General features: G+C 34.9%; 5 protein-coding genes across 5 annotated transcripts; 3 read left to right on the top strand and 2 right to left on the bottom strand.

Annotated features, from left to right (window-relative positions):
• The first annotated feature begins 836 nt into the window (after positions 1–836).
• Positions 837–5,561, top strand: LOC106356679 (probable xyloglucan galactosyltransferase GT20). Its single transcript, XM_013796415.3, has one exon. It carries the CDS (start codon positions 2,640–2,642, stop codon positions 4,335–4,337), a length of 1,698 nt encoding a protein of 565 aa, XP_013651869.2. The 5' UTR covers positions 837–2,639; the 3' UTR covers positions 4,338–5,561.
• Positions 5,562–5,764: 203 nt separating this feature from the next.
• Positions 5,765–7,448, top strand: LOC106352713 (glutathione S-transferase T1-like). The gene is made up of 7 exons (XM_013792352.3): positions 5,765–5,956; positions 6,064–6,137; positions 6,297–6,357; positions 6,443–6,496; positions 6,582–6,661; positions 6,783–6,988; positions 7,087–7,448. Exons 1-7 carry the CDS (start codon positions 5,892–5,894, stop codon positions 7,270–7,272), a joined length of 726 nt encoding a protein of 241 aa, XP_013647806.2. The 5' UTR covers positions 5,765–5,891; the 3' UTR covers positions 7,273–7,448.
• Positions 7,449–8,136: 688 nt separating this feature from the next.
• Positions 8,137–10,524, top strand: LOC106352712 (RNA-binding NOB1-like protein). Its single transcript, XM_013792351.3, has 5 exons — positions 8,137–8,543; positions 8,673–9,639; positions 9,713–9,881; positions 9,988–10,107; positions 10,189–10,524. Exons 1-5 carry the CDS (start codon positions 8,225–8,227, stop codon positions 10,339–10,341), a joined length of 1,728 nt encoding a protein of 575 aa, XP_013647805.2. The 5' UTR covers positions 8,137–8,224; the 3' UTR covers positions 10,342–10,524.
• A 1,031-nt stretch (positions 10,525–11,555) lies between these two features.
• LOC106352711 (probable LRR receptor-like serine/threonine-protein kinase At1g63430) lies at positions 11,556–14,932 on the bottom strand. The gene is made up of 12 exons (XM_013792350.3): positions 14,567–14,932; positions 14,289–14,427; positions 14,110–14,181; positions 13,836–13,979; positions 13,623–13,754; positions 13,426–13,539; positions 13,286–13,350; positions 12,788–13,179; positions 12,584–12,716; positions 12,348–12,505; positions 12,071–12,271; positions 11,556–11,974 (listed from the first exon to the last, which is right to left on the bottom strand). The coding sequence occupies exons 1-12, from the start codon at positions 14,640–14,642 to the stop codon at positions 11,669–11,671; spliced, it is 1,932 nt and encodes a 643-aa protein (XP_013647804.2). The 5' UTR covers positions 14,643–14,932; the 3' UTR covers positions 11,556–11,668.
• A 412-nt stretch (positions 14,933–15,344) lies between these two features.
• Positions 15,345–17,738, bottom strand: LOC125576153. The gene has a single exon (XM_048735545.1). The coding sequence runs from the start codon at positions 17,736–17,738 to the stop codon at positions 15,345–15,347; it is 2,394 nt and encodes a 797-aa protein (XP_048591502.1).
• Between the last annotated feature and the right edge of the window lie 967 nt (positions 17,739–18,705).

Genomic DNA, 18,705 nt, shown 5'->3' with positions numbered 1-18,705 from the left:
TTTGAATCATAGAGAAAATATAGTGTATATGACTGAAGTTGATTCATTCCGAAACTAAAGATGGCTAAAATTCTTCTTTGTCAAAATACATAGACGTGAATCTTATATGAATAGAGTTCTCAATTGCTTATAGCAGTGTAATAAATTTCGTGTGTAAAGGAAAAAAAATGTTATATAAGTGAAAACAAAAATTATGATTTTTTTCTTGTGCGTATAGGCTCTTCGCAATTTGAAGAAGAAAGAACATATTGTGTGAAAATCTTTGGCTCGGTCAAATTTTATCGAGTTGTTTATAAAACTGTTGTTATATGATTCATGTAAATTTTCAGTGTTGATTTAAAAGCCCAAGAAAACCCATCTATACTGACTTTTTGATTTTTTCTGTGATTTAAATTTAAAAAAGATAAAACTTTTGATAAGTTATGTAAACTCAGAACAAGTATTTAACTTTAGAAAACATTTACATGTTTCAAACTTATAATATATACATATATAATGTTTAAAATTATGTATATAAAACCTGTATAAAATGTGCTTAAATATGTTTCTCTTCTTTAATGTGTTAATTGTACTATATATAACATTATTTTAAAATTTCAAAAAGTTTATGTCACATACAAAAACCATCAATAAAAAATATAATTCTCCATCTACAACCAGAAAAAAGAAAAACTATAAACATATAAATTTAAATTAAGAAAAACTAACATTGGAAAAACAAAAAATTAATGTAAAAGAAACAAACCGACAAATAATATTATAAATAAAATAAATTTATAAGACACAATCCGCGCGAAGCGCGGAAAAAATCTCTAGTCTTATATAAATCTGTCAAAAAGTAAGTAAATCTGTAGCCAGAGAAACTAAATCTAATTAAGTCTATAAAATTTTATAAATATGTGACCAAACATGAGAAATTTATTAAAACAAATCTGTAGAAATCATATTAAATATATGGAATTTAAGATAAGTTTGTAGTCAAAGAAAAATATTTGTGCATATATAAAAGGTGGACAAAATAAGTATGTGAATAATAACATTTGCGTGATTATTATTTTTGATAACAAAAGACTTAGGGATAAAAAATGAAAGTTAAACTAGTAACTAAAATAAAATTAAAGTTATTATAGGCTCCGACTGGTGACATACAGTATTAAGGTTGATTTGCAGTATGTATTGTAATTTGATGTGATTTGCAGTAAAATTTATGTGGTAAAAACTGTAAATTTATGTGGTAGGTTTGCAGGAAAAGTATGAGTTACGATTTTTTTTAAAGTAATGACTGATAACTTTTTTGATGTACAAGTTGCAGTACAATTTTTATAAATAATTAAATTTATAAATAATTAATTATTTATTAAAATAAATTAAACGTTAAACCATTTAAGACAAATAAATAATAATAAAAACTATTTTATTTTAATATGTACAAAATATTATTTCAAATAAATAAAAATTATAAGTATAAAATGATTATCCTTATACAATTTTAATGAGAAATATATTACAGAAAATTAATTTCTATTAACTAAACTAATGAAAGATACATAAACATTTGTATTATATATGTAATAGCAAAAAATCTCATATAAACATACAACTTTATATACAAACATAGTTAATAATTTTTATTATAAAATTATTCTGTTGAATCATTTAAATGGAAATAAGAATGCTTATAAAAAGACTAAGAAACAAATAGTTATTAAGTCACCAATAGTAAACACAAAAACCATGTTTCAAAAGATGATAAATTGTTTAAAGTTAAAAAAAAAAACAAACGTGGAAATAACAAACAACTAAAACACTAACTCAAGTTCTAATACACCCACTTTTCCTTGATGTTGGTTTAGAATTTGATTTAGTGATTTTACAAAGAAGACAACTCAAAAATATAACTCAACTTTACCACATTATAACTCAAACACAAAATCAAAAAGTTATAATTAAATCATGATTGGTAACATTTTTGATTTATACCTCTAACTCAAACTAAATCAAGTATAAATCATGTTACCAATCAAAACCATAGTAATAGACTGATGAATTAGCGTTAAACTTACTTTTTCCCATTCATTGATTGTCAACTGATTTAGATTAGAAGTCCAAAAAAAAACTTAAAAAGTCTTTAAGATCATCAAGTGAGATTTGGTTCGAGATAGGCCGATAAAACCATTTTTCAAATGAGTGCGTTGATGTTCAACATCGAAAATTAACCAACTTTAATATATAAGAGATCCACTCATCAATAATAATTTTTAAGTTGGAAATGTAAAAAGACTTAGCAAAAAAAGAAGTGAAAAGGATATACAAAATAACTTTAAAGTAATAAAGATTGGATAGTTTAAATCTTGCGTCTTTCAAAATCTAATTAATTAAAGTTAAATCAACTATTGTTTATCTACATATTTTTATATGCTAAGTTTGGGTGATATATTTAAAAGTAAGGGATTATGCAAGATTAAGTACCCCACTTTCAGCTTACAAAAAAAAAAAGATTAAGTACCCCACACCTCGTTTGTGTAATATGTATTGTGTAGATTACACGTTATATAAAGATAGCGTGCATAAACCAAACTCGATTAGAAAACACAGAAATTAATAACAAATCCAAACAGAAAGAAACTAGAGTCAGAAAAATGGTAGTATCATTCTCAAAGAGAAAGTCAAAATCCTCAAAGAAGACAGAAGAACCTCGTATCTTCTTCTGTAACAATCTTTGTTCTATCTTTTTCAGATCCCTTTTCTATCTAACATTTCTCACAATTTTCTTCTTCTTTCTTATATATCTGTGGTTATCTTTTACCACCTTAATCTCCGACAACGTCCTCCATATCTGTGTGTTGTCTCGGAAACTCAACGATCCTTACTGTCTCACGGCGCCTGGTTCTAAACCCGTTTTTCAGATGTCGACCAATCTTACTACTAAAAGTGATGTTCTCAGTAAAGATGAGGAAATTGGCTATGAAGTTTCCGGTGATGATACCAAGCGTTATGGTGTGAATGTTATTTCCGGTGAAGATCATAAAACCAAGAAGGAATCAGTGGAAGAACAAGATAATAATTACATCAAACCTAAGAATGAAGAAGAGGGATACGCGTTAAGGGCAGTGACAAAGTATCTCAAGGTACAAAGATCATGGATATCGACTAGAAATAAAATCGAAAAATCAAGATCATGTGAAGGAAAAGGAGTTTATGTTTATGAAATACCATCTAAATTCAACAGAGATTTGTTGGTAGATTGCATCGATATGGTCCCTTGGACTAACATGTGTAAGTTTTTCAAGAATGATGGTTTTGGAGAAGCAATAGAGAATCTTGGTCAAGGTTGGTTTAGGACACATCAATATGCTCTTGAACCGATACTACACTCTAGGGTTTTAAAGCATCCTTGTAGGGTTTACAAAGAAAGCCAAGCTAAGCTTTTTTATGTCCCTTTTTATGGCGGTTTTGATGTGTTGAGATGGCATTTCAAGAATGTTTCTAATGATGTGAAAGACCGGTTGGGGATTGAAGTTTTGAAATGGCTTGGATCGAAGGAATCTTGGAAGAGAAACGCCGGCAAAGATCATGTCTTCGTCCTCGGAAAGATTTCTTGGGATTTTAGAAGAAATAAGGACTCTTGGGGCTCAAGTTTCCTTGACTTACAAGATATGCAAAACCCTACAAGGCTTCTCATTGAGAGACATCCATGGGAAGTCAACGACATCGCAATCCCACATCCGACCTATTTCCACCCTAAAACGGACTATGATATCACCAGCTGGCAGGACAAAATGACTAGCAAACCTCGCCGTAATCTAATTAGCTTCGCCGGAGGTGCAAGACCCGGCGACCCCAGTAGCATCCGCTCAACGTTAATCGATCAATGCACATTGTTTTCCGACCAATGCCGGTTATTAAACTGTTCTGATGGAAGTTGTGATAAGCCTGAGAATGTCATTAATCTTTTTCAAGACTCTGAGTTCTGTCTACAACCGCGAGGAGATAGTCCAACGAGGAAATCCGTTTTCGATTCACTAATCTCCGGTTGCATCCCAGTGATCTTTGATCCGTACACTGCATATTATCAGTATGCGTGGCATCTTCCGGAAGATCATAAGAGATACTCTGTGTACATAAACCAAGAAGATGTGAAGGAAAAGAGAGTAAATGTAGTTGAGAAACTGATGACAAAGACTCCTAGGCAAAGAGAGGATATGAGAAGTTACATTGTTCATCATCTTTTGCCTGGTTTGGTCTATGGAGACTCAAATGCTAAATTTGATAGGTTTCGAGATGCTTTTGATATTACTTTTGATAATTTAATTGAGAAAATCAACAAGTTGGTATAGATTTTTGTAATATGTGCTCCCAGCAACACCATGTGATTACCATTGTCACATGTTTATTGATATTTGATAATGATACATTGCGATTAGTTTTTTTTATTTTTTTTGAAAAAAGAAAAAATATTGTTGCAATTAGTATGTGTTGTTTTACTACAATTGGTTGAATATCATATATGTTTTGTTAACAGATTTCACTGACTCGATACAGTTTTATCCTCACGTATTAAGTTTCTAACCCGTTAATGTGTGTAATGTTTTGTAGATCGTCTTGTACCAACCTCAGGGTTTTCTCAAACAATTTAGAAGTTCTGTTTAAATTTGTACTAAAGGTGTTTGTGATGTGTTTATATGTATTTTTAAAATTATAGACTCCAATTAACTGTGTTAAAAAAAAAAGACTCCAATTAACTTTTAAGTTTCTGATAAAATGCTTTAGTTTCACAACATTATAAAATAAATACCCCCTTCGTCAACTTAGTTTATAGTTGGGCCTCTTATAGTTTTCTCAAAAAAAAAAAAACTTAGTTTATAGTTTTCTGTCAACAATTTTATCATGGACAGTATGTATCAAGGAAAATGAAGACAATTAAACAGACTCGTATACAATTTTTTTTTGTGACACATGCATTCATTAATTAAAAGAAGGCCTCAGATCCAGGTTCAGCCCATAAAGGGGTCCAAATACAGAGATGAAGAAAGAGATTGTTTTGCCAAACAGTCGGCTTCCACATTCAAAGATCGAGCAAAGTGATTAAAGGAAATAGCGACGAAAGCAGAGAAGATGAGCTTGATATCTTGGATGATACCATAGATTTCCTTGATCTGCGTGTCGCTGTTGATAGCTCTGATGAGCGTTGCATTGTCAGAGTAACATCGAAGCTTTGAGATCCCTAATGCTTCTGCAGAGAGAAGAGCCGATCGGAGAGCTAAAGCTTCCGCAATCAGAGGCGAGTTGATCAGTTTCATGGTTCTTGTACCTTGATTAATCCAAACCCCATTCGCATCAGAGAAGATCCATGCCAGTCCCGCTCGCTTCGACTAAAACCATGTTAGTACCTTGATTAATTAAACTTGTATAAGTTAGCATTTAGATAAAAATATAAAGGGACCCCAATATAAAACAAACAAAAGACTAAAACCCAAAACAAATCCTCCATGTATAAAAGTTAATCACAGAAATTTGTTAATAAATTATCAGTATATTACTAACACATTAACGTCAGTTTATCTACTGAAATGAATAGCTGTTTTGTAACTTCTTAGAATAAGCAAACTAATGGATTATTTACAGATAGTATTTGATTATATATAGCGAGTTTTCATATGAAATACAATTTTACTTATTTTGGTTTCATATGAAAGATATGCTCGTTTGTGTGTTATCCGTAAGATACTCTTTGCCGTTTTCTAACAATCAAACGGCACGATGACTTCAAATGTAAAGCAGAAACAGCAAGCGAATTTTCTGCGTGTGTACACTTCTTCCCAGCTTATCTATCACCTTTCAGTCTGTGTTGTGAAACATTCTCATCCACAGATCACAAGAAGAAGACGAAGATGAAGCTGAAAGTGTATGCGGATCGTATGTCACAGCCATCTCGTGCTGTAATAATATTTTGCAAGTACTTTCTTCATCCTTCCTTGTTCATTATTATGGAGATTCATTTTCATTTTTAATAATCTTTACTTGCTCACTTTTTTTTTATTTGGATTATACTTTGATACAAAGGGTTAACGGAATTGAATTCGATGAGGTTTTGATTATCTTGGCGAAGCGTCAACAGTTTTCCCCTGAATTCAAAGGTTGGTAGAACTAATCGGACATGAGTATATCTGTAGTTTCGAGTTTTGGTGACATATATTTTCAATAGATCATGTTCTGTGTGGGTATAACCAATGTTGATTTTATTTATCCAAGTGAGTGACTGACTACATGAATCTAAATGGTGCTTTGTTTCTCAGAGATTAACCCATTGGGGAAGGTTCCAAGTATTGTTGACGGCAGATTTAAACTCTTCGAGAGGTTACACATAGAAAAAAAACTTACTTCTCTTTTGCATTCTTGCTTCTTTTATTTTTAATGAATAAGTGTGTAATTCATCTCGCAGTCACACCATCTTGATTTATCTTGCCTCAGCATTCCCAAGTGTAGCTGATCATTGGTAAATGTTTTTGCTTTTGTTTTGACACATGTTCTTGAATACCAAAGTGTGTTCATTTTAATGCTTTTCTATGTTCGTTGGTTAGGTACCCAAATGATCTTTCCAAGAGAGCCAAGATTCACTCTGTCTTGGATTGGCATCACACCAATTTACGCCCTGGCGCAGGTATATTATAGACTTTGATATATTCACATTCGATGTTGATGTTAAGAAGTTAACAGAGAGTCAAATAGAATGATCAGTTTCATGTTTCTGATTCAAGGTTTTTTTTTTTTGACTATTTCAGCTGGATATGTAATGAATACTGTTCTAGCTCCATTTCTTGGCCGTTCTCTGGATTCGAAAGCAGCTGCGGAAGCTGAGAAGATACTAACCAAGTCTCTGTCCACTCTGGAGACTTTTTGGCTTAAGGGCAATGCTAAATTCTTGCTCGGAAGCAACCAACCATCCATAGCTGATCTCAGCCTTGTCTGCGAGCTTATGCAACTCCAGGTACACAACATACTACCAATCCAAATTAATCATTCTTCCTTCCTTTGCTATGTTTTGGCATTTGATTGTAAACCAACACTTTATGCGATGTTTTGCAGGTTTTGGATGAGAAAGATCGTCTTAGGTTGTTTAGTCCTTACAAGAAAGTTGAAGAATGGATTGAGAATACGAGAAAGGCGACACAGCCTCACTTTGATGTGGTACATAAAACCCTTTACGGAGCCAAAGACAAATTTGACAAGCAGCGGAAGATGTCCAAACCGGGTCTTCAATCTAAGATGTAAGAAACCAAACTTGTATTGGTGACGGTTTGGCCAAAACCGGTTTAGCGGATCACTGTAATAACTCGGTTCAACATTCACATTTGTAACCGAAACAAAATAATGTCATAATGTACTCACTTTATCACTCTGCTTTTATAAAATAGGATATCAATCAATGGGAAAATAAGCATTTAATTCTTGAACTATTTGAAATTGGCAATTTAAATATTGAACTATTGTTTGCACGCTTTTATTCCCTAACTATTTGTTATTTGTTGACTCGGCAAATTGATATCCAGAAAAGTCAACCACTAAGTTAATAATGTCTATCGTTAGTGTTTTACCAATCTTCTTCTCTATTATACCTCAGATACTCGAAATCCCCAAATTAGAATCCTAATCTGAGAGAGAAAGCGATTCCGGTAAGTACATACGAGATTTCCGGTGACGTGACGAAGAATTTCGAGAGTTTTGTTCTTCTTAAAGTTCTTTATTATGTTACCGGAAATCTTCTCTGTAGTTGTCGGACTCGCTTTTTCTCTCAGATTAAGGTTTCAATTTGAGGATTTTGAATATCTGAGGTACAATAGAGAAGAAGATTGGTAAACACTAACGACAAACGTTATTGACTTAATGACTAATTTTTTGGGTATCAATTTGCCGAATCAACAAATAGTTGGAGAATAAAAGTGTATGAACAATAGTTCGGTATTTAAATTGCCGAATTTAAATAGTGTGTGAGCGATAATTTGGTATTTAAATTGTCGAATTTAAATAGTTCAAGAATTAAATACCCATTTTTCCATCGTCCAATACCCATTTATTTGGCCCAATCAAGGCCCATTAAAATAAGTGAATAAAACGGCAACGTATACAGCACTAGGGTTTTACATTTCTTCTTCTTCTTCGTCTCTCTATCTCTGAGTCTTCTTCGTTGCAGTGGCAAGTAACGTAACTCTAACTCAAGCAAATCATGGAGTCGAGTCCAGCGTCGATGTGGAGCTCAATAGTGAAGAAAGATCCTCCGGCAAATCCTCAGACCACCGACGTAGCTCCGGCCGCGATTCTCGGCATGGTCGGAAACTGCAAATCAACAAAAGGGATATCAGTGGCGGTTGTTGACGCGAACGCCGTCATCGACGGACGCCAGAGCTTAACCGACTTCGCCGACAAATTCGTAACGGTCCCTGAAGTGCTCTCGGAGATTCGTGACTCTGATTCTCGCCGTCGTCTCGAGTTCATCCCTTTCGCGATCGAAACCATGGAACCATCTCCCGAATCTCTCAGTAAAGGTACACAACGAAGTTTTTGAGCTCCTTCGTTAAATGATTAGTGGTTTAGTGATCTGGTTTAATGATGTAATTGGTTTGTCATTTCCGGTTTACATATTCGATGGTGAATGCAGTTCTTGTTTTGTGCAGTTATTAAATTTGCTAAAGCTACTGGTGATTTGCATACACTCTCTGATGTTGATCTCAAGTTGATTGCTTTGACTTACACGCTTGAGGCTGAGGTTCATGGGACCAAGAATCTTAGAGATGTTCCTCCGCCGATTCAAACTGTTAGGGTGAAGAGATTACCTGAGAAGGAGTTACCTGGCTGGGGATCCAATGTGGCTAACTTGGAGGAGTGGGAGGCACTTGAGAATGAGACTGAGGAGAACTCAAACACTGCTTCCAAGATTCTTCCGCTTAAAGACCTTAACATGAACATCCTTCCTTCCGACAGCTGTTCCGAGGTTGGTTCTGTTGTGTCTCATACTGGGGATGAGGAGGAAGAAGGTGAGAGGAGGCAGAAGAAAACAGATGTGAAGGTTGAGGGCAAGATGGTAGTTGAAGGAATAGATGCATCACAGGGTGAAAATGATGATGATGGTGGTGGTGGTGAGTGGAGGCCTGCGGTTAGTAGCAGTACTCATAGAAAGTTTCTTAGGAGAAAGGCCAAGTGGGAACATTACAATGCCTTGGCTGAGAAAGAAATTCAGAAAGAACAAGAAGCTGACAAAGCTGCTAACTTTACCAATGATCAGATGTCTAATAACGCTGAGGACAAGCGTGGAAAAGATAGCGGAAAGAATGATGAGGAGCTTTCGTCCATTCTAAAAGATATGAGGTTGGAGGAAGGGACTGAAGAGACGAATTTGAGAAATGGCGAGGATGATGATGAAGTGGAAGCTGAGGGGATCGATGCTGTTAGTGAGGCTGGTGATACCTTTGAGGCATCATCGATGGCAGATGATGGTAGCAGCGAGCAGAGTTGGTCGTTGAGAGCCTTATCTGAGTCCAGTGTAGCTTGTATAACGGGTGACTATGCAATGCAAAATGTTATTATTCAAATGGGTTTGCGTTTGCTTGCACCCGGTGGTATGCAAATTCGCCAACTCAACAGGTACGCCTTTACGAAACAGATCTTCCTTTAGCTGAGATTGATGTCTTATACTCTATTGCGTATGGATGTTCAGGTGGGTGTTGAAATGCCATGCTTGCTACACAGTAACTCCTGAAATTGGAAGAATCTTCTGTCCCAAGTGCGGTAATGGGGGCACTCTGCGAAAGGTAGCGGTTACAATAGGCGAGAATGGCACCATCGTAGCTGCACGTAAACCTCGTGTTACACTTCGGGGGACCAAAGTATGTAGTCGTTATAAGCAGAAGCTTAACAAAACCACCATGTTTTGCGGTTTGAGTCTGTATTTAAACAAGAAACCCTTGGTCTTCTTCTTCTTTTGTTGTGCAGTTTTCGATACCAATGCCTAAAAGCGGAAGAGACGCAATCACCAAGAATCTAGTTTTAAGGGAAGATCAACTTCCTCAAAAGTATCTCCATCCCAAGACCAAGAAGAAAGCAAGCAAACCGGTTAGTAATTATAGAAACGCTAATCGATAGATGAAGAAAACATTTTGATTTGATTATTTTGTTGTGTGGGTTTTTTTTCAGGGAGATGAGTATTTTGTATCGGACGATGTGTTCATGAACCATCACAGTGATAGAAAAGCACCATTGCAGCCTCCTGTGAGGAAAGCTATGGCCGTTTTCAGTCAGAAACGGAACCCTAATGACAACCATTACTCTCGTTCTATGCACTGTTGATCTCTTCTACTTTTATTTGTGCCAATGTTTTTTTTCTCTTCACATTTTTCTTCTTTTTAATAGTTTCAAAACTAGGTTTGAAAATGTTTAATTAAAGATGCGAATTTTGTCACATCATCACCTGCGAATTTGAGGTCAGTTTAATTTATGGGCAATTGTCAATAATAGCATCTTTTAAGTTTATGTTTCAAAAATAGCACTAGAATAAGAAAGTCATAAAAACGACATTTACTAAAGGTGAAAATATTCCAAATACTTTTGGTTTAAAATTAAATAAACAAACAAAAATAAATAAAAATAAATAAAAAAATGAAATTTTTTTTGTATAGTTTCAGATTATATGTTTTTCAGATTCAAAATTTTTATAATTTTTTTTTAGAAATTCTTTTTTCGAATTTTTTTTAATTTTTTTTTTCAAATTTTCTTTTTATAATTTAAAAATACTTTTTGAAACTGTTTTTAAAATTTTTATTTTTTATTTTAGTATTTATTTTTTTATAAAATTTTAAACTTTAATTCCAAACCCCACCCCTTAATTCTAAACCCTAAGGTTTGGATTAATTAACCCAAAGGGTGTAAGTGTATATTTACTTCTTTAATAAAACCTATTTTTATGACTTTGAGTTTTGAGTGCTACTTTGGAAACAAAAACTTGGTTTGGTGCTATCCTAGTCTTTTTCTCTTAATTTAATTTCTTGTTCCAAACTGAAAATTGGTTTAGAGAATACTAGAGTCGCAATTAGGAAAATTTTGCAAGAAAAAAAGAGTTTAATTTGCAATATGTATCTGAAAGCAAACTAACCATAAGGAACACCTGACAGAAACAAATTAACTTTGTGGTTTATTATCTCACTAAGCCCCTGTATTTGTAAGCCTTGAGCTACTAGGACTAGGCTTCTTTCTCTTTTTTTTGGTAAAATAATTTATATATATGATGTTCATTTGGAGCAAATTTTAACATGGTTTATTTTTAAAAAGTTGGAGTGATGGGTTGATAATTAATCAAGTGCTGAATCAACAACCAAACCATCTTTATTTTATTATGGATGCATGTATTTGTTATGGTCTCGTGCTCATGTCCTCCTTTCAAGGAGAGAGTAAGTCACGATCCCACGTTTCCCTTAGTGTAATTTGCTTCCGTAATTGTTTGAACGTATATGCTTTTAGTTTCTTTATTTAAATGAGAAAAGTAAAAGAGAGAGGCAGAGAGAAAATTGAAGTAACTTGTGTTTTGTTTTATTAGTCTGTTTTTTCACAAACTATCTTAGCTTGGAGGAGTAGCCTTAACTGGTGTTCTAAAGTATCAAAGGGGTGGTTGGTTTGATTCCTAACATGGAGTGCTTGCCCATTTACTCCTTTGATATTCATCTTTATCTTCATTAGAAGGCGAAGCTAGAGCGAGTTCGGCCCAAGCCAAAGAAGACGACCTGAGCCCCGCTGAAATGGACACACTGATTCTACTCTCTAATGTCTCACAAAGCTCTTTAACCAAACAACAAGTCTCTTCATCATTCAGGTCCATGTTCAAGCATTGGCTCGCCACTTCGCATACCGCCTCCAGTTCCTTTTGGTTGAAATGCTCCAGCTCTGGATCCACCAACACTTCTGGTGCACCACCAATATACTCCTTTGCCTACACCACAAAACCCACTATTATGTTCCATCGGACCCGTTTGGTTTACACATTAGCATAAAGTTAGACGTATAGAGAAAAGCTAACATTACTTACCCATTTAACCAAGCAGCCTCTTTCTTGGCGCCTTCCACTCACAATTTCCAGCAAGAGTAAGCCAAATGAGAAGATATTCCCTTTCAAATTCTGATCTCGATGCTCCATTGCGTTGGGAAGTACACATATAGCTCCATGATCACTACTCAAGTTCTTCTCTGACCTCACCAGAACCGTCTTCCAGCATTCAAAATCAACCAGCTATAAAGAAGAAGAAATGATTTAAGAGTATATAGAAGTAAAGCTTTAGGCTAACTGTTGCAGGTTTCAATGTTACCTTGGGAGTAAAATCTTCAGTGAGATACACAGCATTTGAGCTAACCTCAGAGACTGTAAATGGAGGATCGAGTTCAGTATGAAGGTACTTAAGACCACGTGCGACGCCTATAACAATCTTCATCCGTTTCGCCCACGAGACTAAACTGCCTTCCCCATCTGCACAATAAAAGAAGATATCATCATCAGCAAACTCCTACTCTTGAGGAAACATAGCTCTAAGATCATTATGATTACAGTGGAGGTGCTCGTATAGTGTCCCGTTTGATGCATACTCAAAAACAAGCATTCTTGTAAACGGTTTGTTCTCTTTGCAGTATCCAAGTAACTTCCCCACGTTCTCATGCTCTAATCTCGCCAAATCCGCAACCTGAAACAATGAATGGTCAGAGGATATGACTCATGTTTTCTTGCAAGAAGAAGAAGAAGAAGGAGAAGAACCTCTCTCTGGAAATAAAGCTCAAGGTAAGCAGTCCAATCTTCTTCTTTAAAGCAGAGAGAGATCACAGCAATCTCAGTCCCGCCTTCTTCGATCGTTCCTTTGTACACCTGACTACTTGCACAAGAGTCGATGATATTGCTGAAGTCTTCACACGCCACTTCTAGCTCTTGTCTTGTGAATCTTGAAACGTCCTTGAGCATTTCAGAATCAACGTAGACAGTGAAGTGCTCTTCTTTTTCACTTGCAGATTTCTTCCAAGGAACGATGAGAGTGCGCTTTATGTTGCAGAAGCGTAACGCAGAGAATGTCACAACTAGAAAGAGCAAACCAACCGATGATCCTGTGACTATCTCAAAATCCAGAAGCCACATATGTTTCTTCTTCTTCTTCGCTATACAAAAATGAAAATAAAAAGATAGGTAAAAAAATGAAAATAAAAAGGTCTCTGGTTTATCTTATAGATGTCAATAAAGTAAAAACTCATATTTTATACAAACCACATTCTGAAGAAGGCCTCTGCTTAACGTCTTTTGTTTTCATGCAGTTTCCTTGAAACCTCTCTCTACCATTAAACAAAGGAGATATATTTTTATCAGATGTAAAAAAAAAGTACATCTAAAATGGATTATCTTTTTACCTTGGAAGGTAATCCAAACATCTCGGGATCTTTCCATTGAAGAAGTTGTAGGAGAAATCTGCCACTTTCAAATGAGGAGACTTGCACAAACCAGAGATGTTTCCACTTGGATACCTGATGATTTCAGACAAAACATATATATTTAACATTTTCATCATACACAATTAATACCTTGAAGGTTATTTGGCTAAACTCACTTTTCTGAGGTTGTTGTAGCGACAGGTATACTTCCTTGAAGCCTGTTCCTTTCAATAAGAAGCTCTCTAAGGTACTTCAAGTTTCCAATCTCTGGAGGTAACTCTCCAGTTAAACCATTGCACTGAAGTTTTCTATAAATGTAATTAATGGTTATCTCAGCACGTTATCAGATTAAATGACTTTCCCAAAAGTTTAAAGCTTTTTAATTTTACATTTTCCTGATGTTAGACAAACCCCCAATCTCTGCTGGAATGGGTCCTGTTAGATGATTGTTTCCCAAGTCTAAGATCTTGAGTTTCTTCAACTTTCCTATCTCTTTTGGTATTTTCCCCATTAGAATGTTCCCACGCAGGATCCTAATGACGCATTCCACACACAGAAAAAAAAAAAAAAAAAAACATCTGAAAAAATTCAAAACTCTCTATCCATCATAAAACTTGCATATTTTCAGGTTATTTTTGGTGTCAATAGGAATCAGAACCGTACAGTTCTTGCAAGTACGTTATATGACCAAGTTCTGGCACAAGAAACCCTCTCATCGACGTATCCGATATATTTCTGCATTATCAATCCACCGCATGAAACATATATATCAAATGTCTTCTGATAAAAAAAATAACTTTACAGATAAAGGTGGGAGGCAGAAAGGGATCAAGGCTTCTTACATTTTGATAATGTGATCCTTAGATGGAGAACATTTGATGCCCTTCCAATCACAAGGGTCAGAATCGGGAAAATTCCAATTAGACATGACTAACAAAGGGTCCTTATACATAGCCGCTTTTAATCTCCTAAGAGCTTCCACTGATACAAGCACAACAACAACACTAGAGTTTAAACTTCGTAGACTCAGATACTAATGAGGAAAGTGTTAACATGCATTGTTCACAGAGACTAAAACTTATGAGACTTTCTCAGGTTCCAGGTTGTAGAAATCATGTACCTTCTTTAGAGGCCAATGCGTCACAGGAAACAAAGAGGAACCCTACTAGAACAATACTCACAAGAGAAAGCTCCATACTTGCAGTAAATAAGTAAGAAATCTCTTCTTTTTGTTATCCACCTTTTCAAAGATTCCTTAGTTCATTTGAAGCAAGCAAAACCCAGAACTTCTCACTGAGTAATCACCACAAGGACCCCATGAAAATTTAACAACAAAGACAAATATTTTTTTTTTTGGGTAAAAAAAAGACAAAGAGATTTATTGGAGAATGATTTGTAACTGAAGAGAACGAGATTTGACAACAAGGAAAAAAACTTTAAATAATAATACTTTGTATCTAACAGTTAGCAAAAACCTATCAAAGAAAAAATGAAGTTTCTAAGTAACAGAGACTGACGAAGAAGACAGAGAGAGAAAGAGAGACCCGTGGAATCAAATGACAGTTTTGTATTTTTGTTTTATTCTGGAAGGGGTAAGAAATTGTGCTTTAATCTTTCTTTTTTTTCTTTAAAGAAAGATGGAATACAATTTTCATTTAATTATAAGGCTCCTTTTTTGTAAGAGAATTATAAGCCTCTTTATCTTTAACTAAAATTACTTTATTACATTAAATTATTGCAAATCTATGTACATTTGTAGATTTATTTTATATTTCTTTCTTATTTTTTTTTATTTTTTTAAACACTTTCATTCATAATCAGGGATGGACCCATATACAAAAGGAGTAATTAAAGGAGCATCTAAGCAAACCAAATTGACAAGCTAGACTAAGGAAATTTTACGAAAAAAACTTCTTAAGCCAGCCAGGGAACCCTGATGCAATGTAGGATTGGAACAGATCCTCCTTTATGACACTATTTGCTATAAGAAAGACTGGTTTGAGGGCTTGACGAGATTGTGATTCCACCTGCCAAAACAAAAATTCATGGAGCATTTCGATAAGCTTAAAGGAAAAAGCTTTTAGAGATGGCCATGTAGCAGGTTTTGAAATAGCATTAACAATGTCTCTGTCTTCAGCCGAGAAGATAACGTGATCAAAGTGGAGAGACTTCATACTTTCTAAAGCCCAAAGCCAGCTTTGAAAAGAGGATTCTGATTTACTGCGAATGTTTGAGAAGGATCTTCTACCGTGCAGTAAAACTTTCCCTTCAGCATTCCTAAGTATCCATGCCGCACCACTTTCCTTCCTATTTTTGTCCCAATCGAAGCCAATGTCACATTTGAACCATGATGAAGGAGGGGGTTTCCATCCAAAGATGATCCTTTTTTTCTTCTCAAGATCAATGGCTTGTTCTTGTTTTTCCATTTCTTTGATTAGGAACCAATGATCAGCCTCCTGTAATAACGATGTTGCGAATTTTGATCCCACAATGAGGCTTCCTTTGAATAGAAAACTATTCCTATTTTTCCAGATTTGCCATAGAATCCAAGGACCACTTCTCCTGATATGGACAGGCCAGTTTTGATTGTTCCCCATCTTTAAAACATAGAAGATGTTGGAGTAGATGGAGGAGGGGTCGAAACCATTTACCGGGGCAGGGAAGTGACAAATAGCCCAGGATTGTCTTGCAATAGTACAGTTGAAAAGTACATGATTCATTGACTCTCCCTCCAAACCACAAATTTGACAGCGAGAATCTACCTTCATTCCTCTTTCTATTAGATGGTCAGCAACAGAAATAGCGCCTCCAATAACTTTCCAGAGGAAAACTTTTATTTTTGGTGCTGTGTTCAGTGACCATATATGACTTTTGATGCCATTTAAGGAGGGTAGAGCTTGACTTGAGACATAAGCTTCCTTTTTTGCCTCCTTTTCTGCAAACCAATAGCCTGATTTCACAGAGTATTCACCTGAACGGGTGTGGTTCCAGCAAAGAAAATCAGGAGAAGACACTGCTGGTTTAATCTTAAGAATGATTTCAATATCTTGATCATAAAACAGGTTTTCCAACTTTTGATGGTCCCAGAGATCAGAGTTGGGAATCATAAGGTCAGAGACTTTAAGATTAAGGTCCACCAAGATATTCTTCATGAGAGGAATGCGAAGACGTTCACCATCAATCAGCCAAGGCGTGGACCAAACCGATATAGAGAGACCATTACCAACCGAATTCCTTAAGCCTTTTTCCAAAAGTTCTCTACCATGCAAAATACTGCGCCATGCGTAGGAAGGTCTGGACCCAAGAGTTGCTGATAAGAAGGAACCATTAGAAAAGTATCTACTTTGCAAAAACCGAGTCAAGAGAGAATCTTGATTTGTGAGGATCCTCCAAGCTTGTTTAGCAAGAAGAGCTTGATTAAATAATTCAATATCCTTGAAACCCATTCCTCCCATTTCCTTTGAAATACAAAGCTTATCCCAACTAAGCCAATGTATTTTACTTTTATCCTCTGAAGCTTGCCACCAGAAAGCTGCCATTGCTGATTTAAGGTTGTTACAAGTGGTTTTAGGAAGTTTAAAACAAGTCATGGCGTATATAGGCATAGCCATAGCCACAGATTTTAAAATAACATCCTTTCCAGCTTGAGAAAGAAATCTAGAATACCAACCAGACATTCTGCCTTTCATTTTGTCTTGTATATATGCAAGCATTTCAACTTTGGAGCCACTGAAACACTCAGGTAAACCCAAATAAGAACCAGCTCCTCCTTCCGAATAAATACCAAGCTTTGATTTAATTTGTGCTTTAAGAGAAGGACAGGTGTTTTTGCCAAAGGTTAGTGATGATTTGGAGAGATTTATGACCTGACCTGTAGCTTCCCCGTACTTGAGAAGGATGTCTTGAAAGACTTGGCACTGAGAAAGTTCAGCTTTGAATAGGAACAGACTATCATCTGCAAAAAAAAAATGGTGAACTTCCGGGCCAGCCAAGTTGAATTGAATTCCTTTCAGATCTCCTCTAAGTGAAGCTTGATTCATCATGTGAGTAAGACCTTCGGTACAGAGAACAAAGAGGAAGGGTGAGATAGGATCACCTTGCCTGAGTCCTCTCTGTGGAGAAATGTAACCGTAAGATTGACCATTCAAAAGGACTGAATAGGTGACTGTAGTAACACAGGACATGATCCATTTCACCCATATATTGTCAAAACCAAGAGAAAGAAGTAATGCTTGAAGGTAATGCCATTCCACTCTGTCAAAAGCTTTTGACATATCCGTTTTTGCAGCCATGTAGGATTTTGAGATCATTTCTTTCTTATTTAGTATATTAAATTGGAAGCCAAAAATGATGAAGGTATTGAATTTCAGAAGACCAATGTATGAACATGCATCATATTACCTGATAGAGAGGGACAAAATGGTTTATTATATGATGACTCAGACCTGCTACCAATCAAATTTACGAATATATATATTATAATTTCTTCCTTTCATAAATGGAATTTACATTTTTATGATTTGTATTAATGTTATTATCATATTTTGGTTTAGCATTTATCATATATTGGAATGTACGTACTACAAAATGTAATCTGTAAAAGATTAGCAAATAAATCTACGTATACACACTTTACATGAAATTACATTTTTCTGGTGCTCTTCTTTATTTTCTTTTTTATTCATTCAATATAATAAGGTAAATTAGGATTCACATCTAAAAGGGGGTCCTACTCTAACTAATCTGCATTTCTTTGTCATTTTCTAATCATTTTCATTACTAAAAATATATTTCCTTGTAATAAATTTCTCTTATGGTTATTCTAATTATGCTTTTAAATTTGGTAGATCTCTAGCCAATTATTAAACAATATTCTTAAGGTAAGTTCTAGTGGAAGTAATGTATGATTGCACACAAAATAGAATATAAAAATCGTCACTTTTTGGAAAGCTATCTGCACCTTTTTCATCGTTTGAAATTGAATAATGTGTACACATCTTAAGTGACGGTAGATAATGGTTATGGTTGATTGTCCAGTAATTATATAAATTTTACGGTAAAATTTAGTCCGTAAATTTCTTATTACGATCATTTTTTTGGGGTTTAAAAACTAAATAAAGTATAAATGATAACTTTTATTTATAAAAAGAAATTAAAACTATAAACATTGTTGCTCAAAAAAAAAACTATAAACATTGATACCTTCAATGAATGAGATTTCTTTATTTAATATAAAAACATAATGGGCCTTTATTAGGC

Source organism: Brassica napus, chromosome A7 (genome assembly GCF_020379485.1).
Source record: "Brassica napus cultivar Da-Ae chromosome A7, Da-Ae, whole genome shotgun sequence".
NCBI classification, from domain to species: Eukaryota; Viridiplantae; Streptophyta; class Magnoliopsida; order Brassicales; family Brassicaceae; genus Brassica; species Brassica napus.
This window is presented reverse-complemented; position numbering and strand designations above follow the sequence as displayed.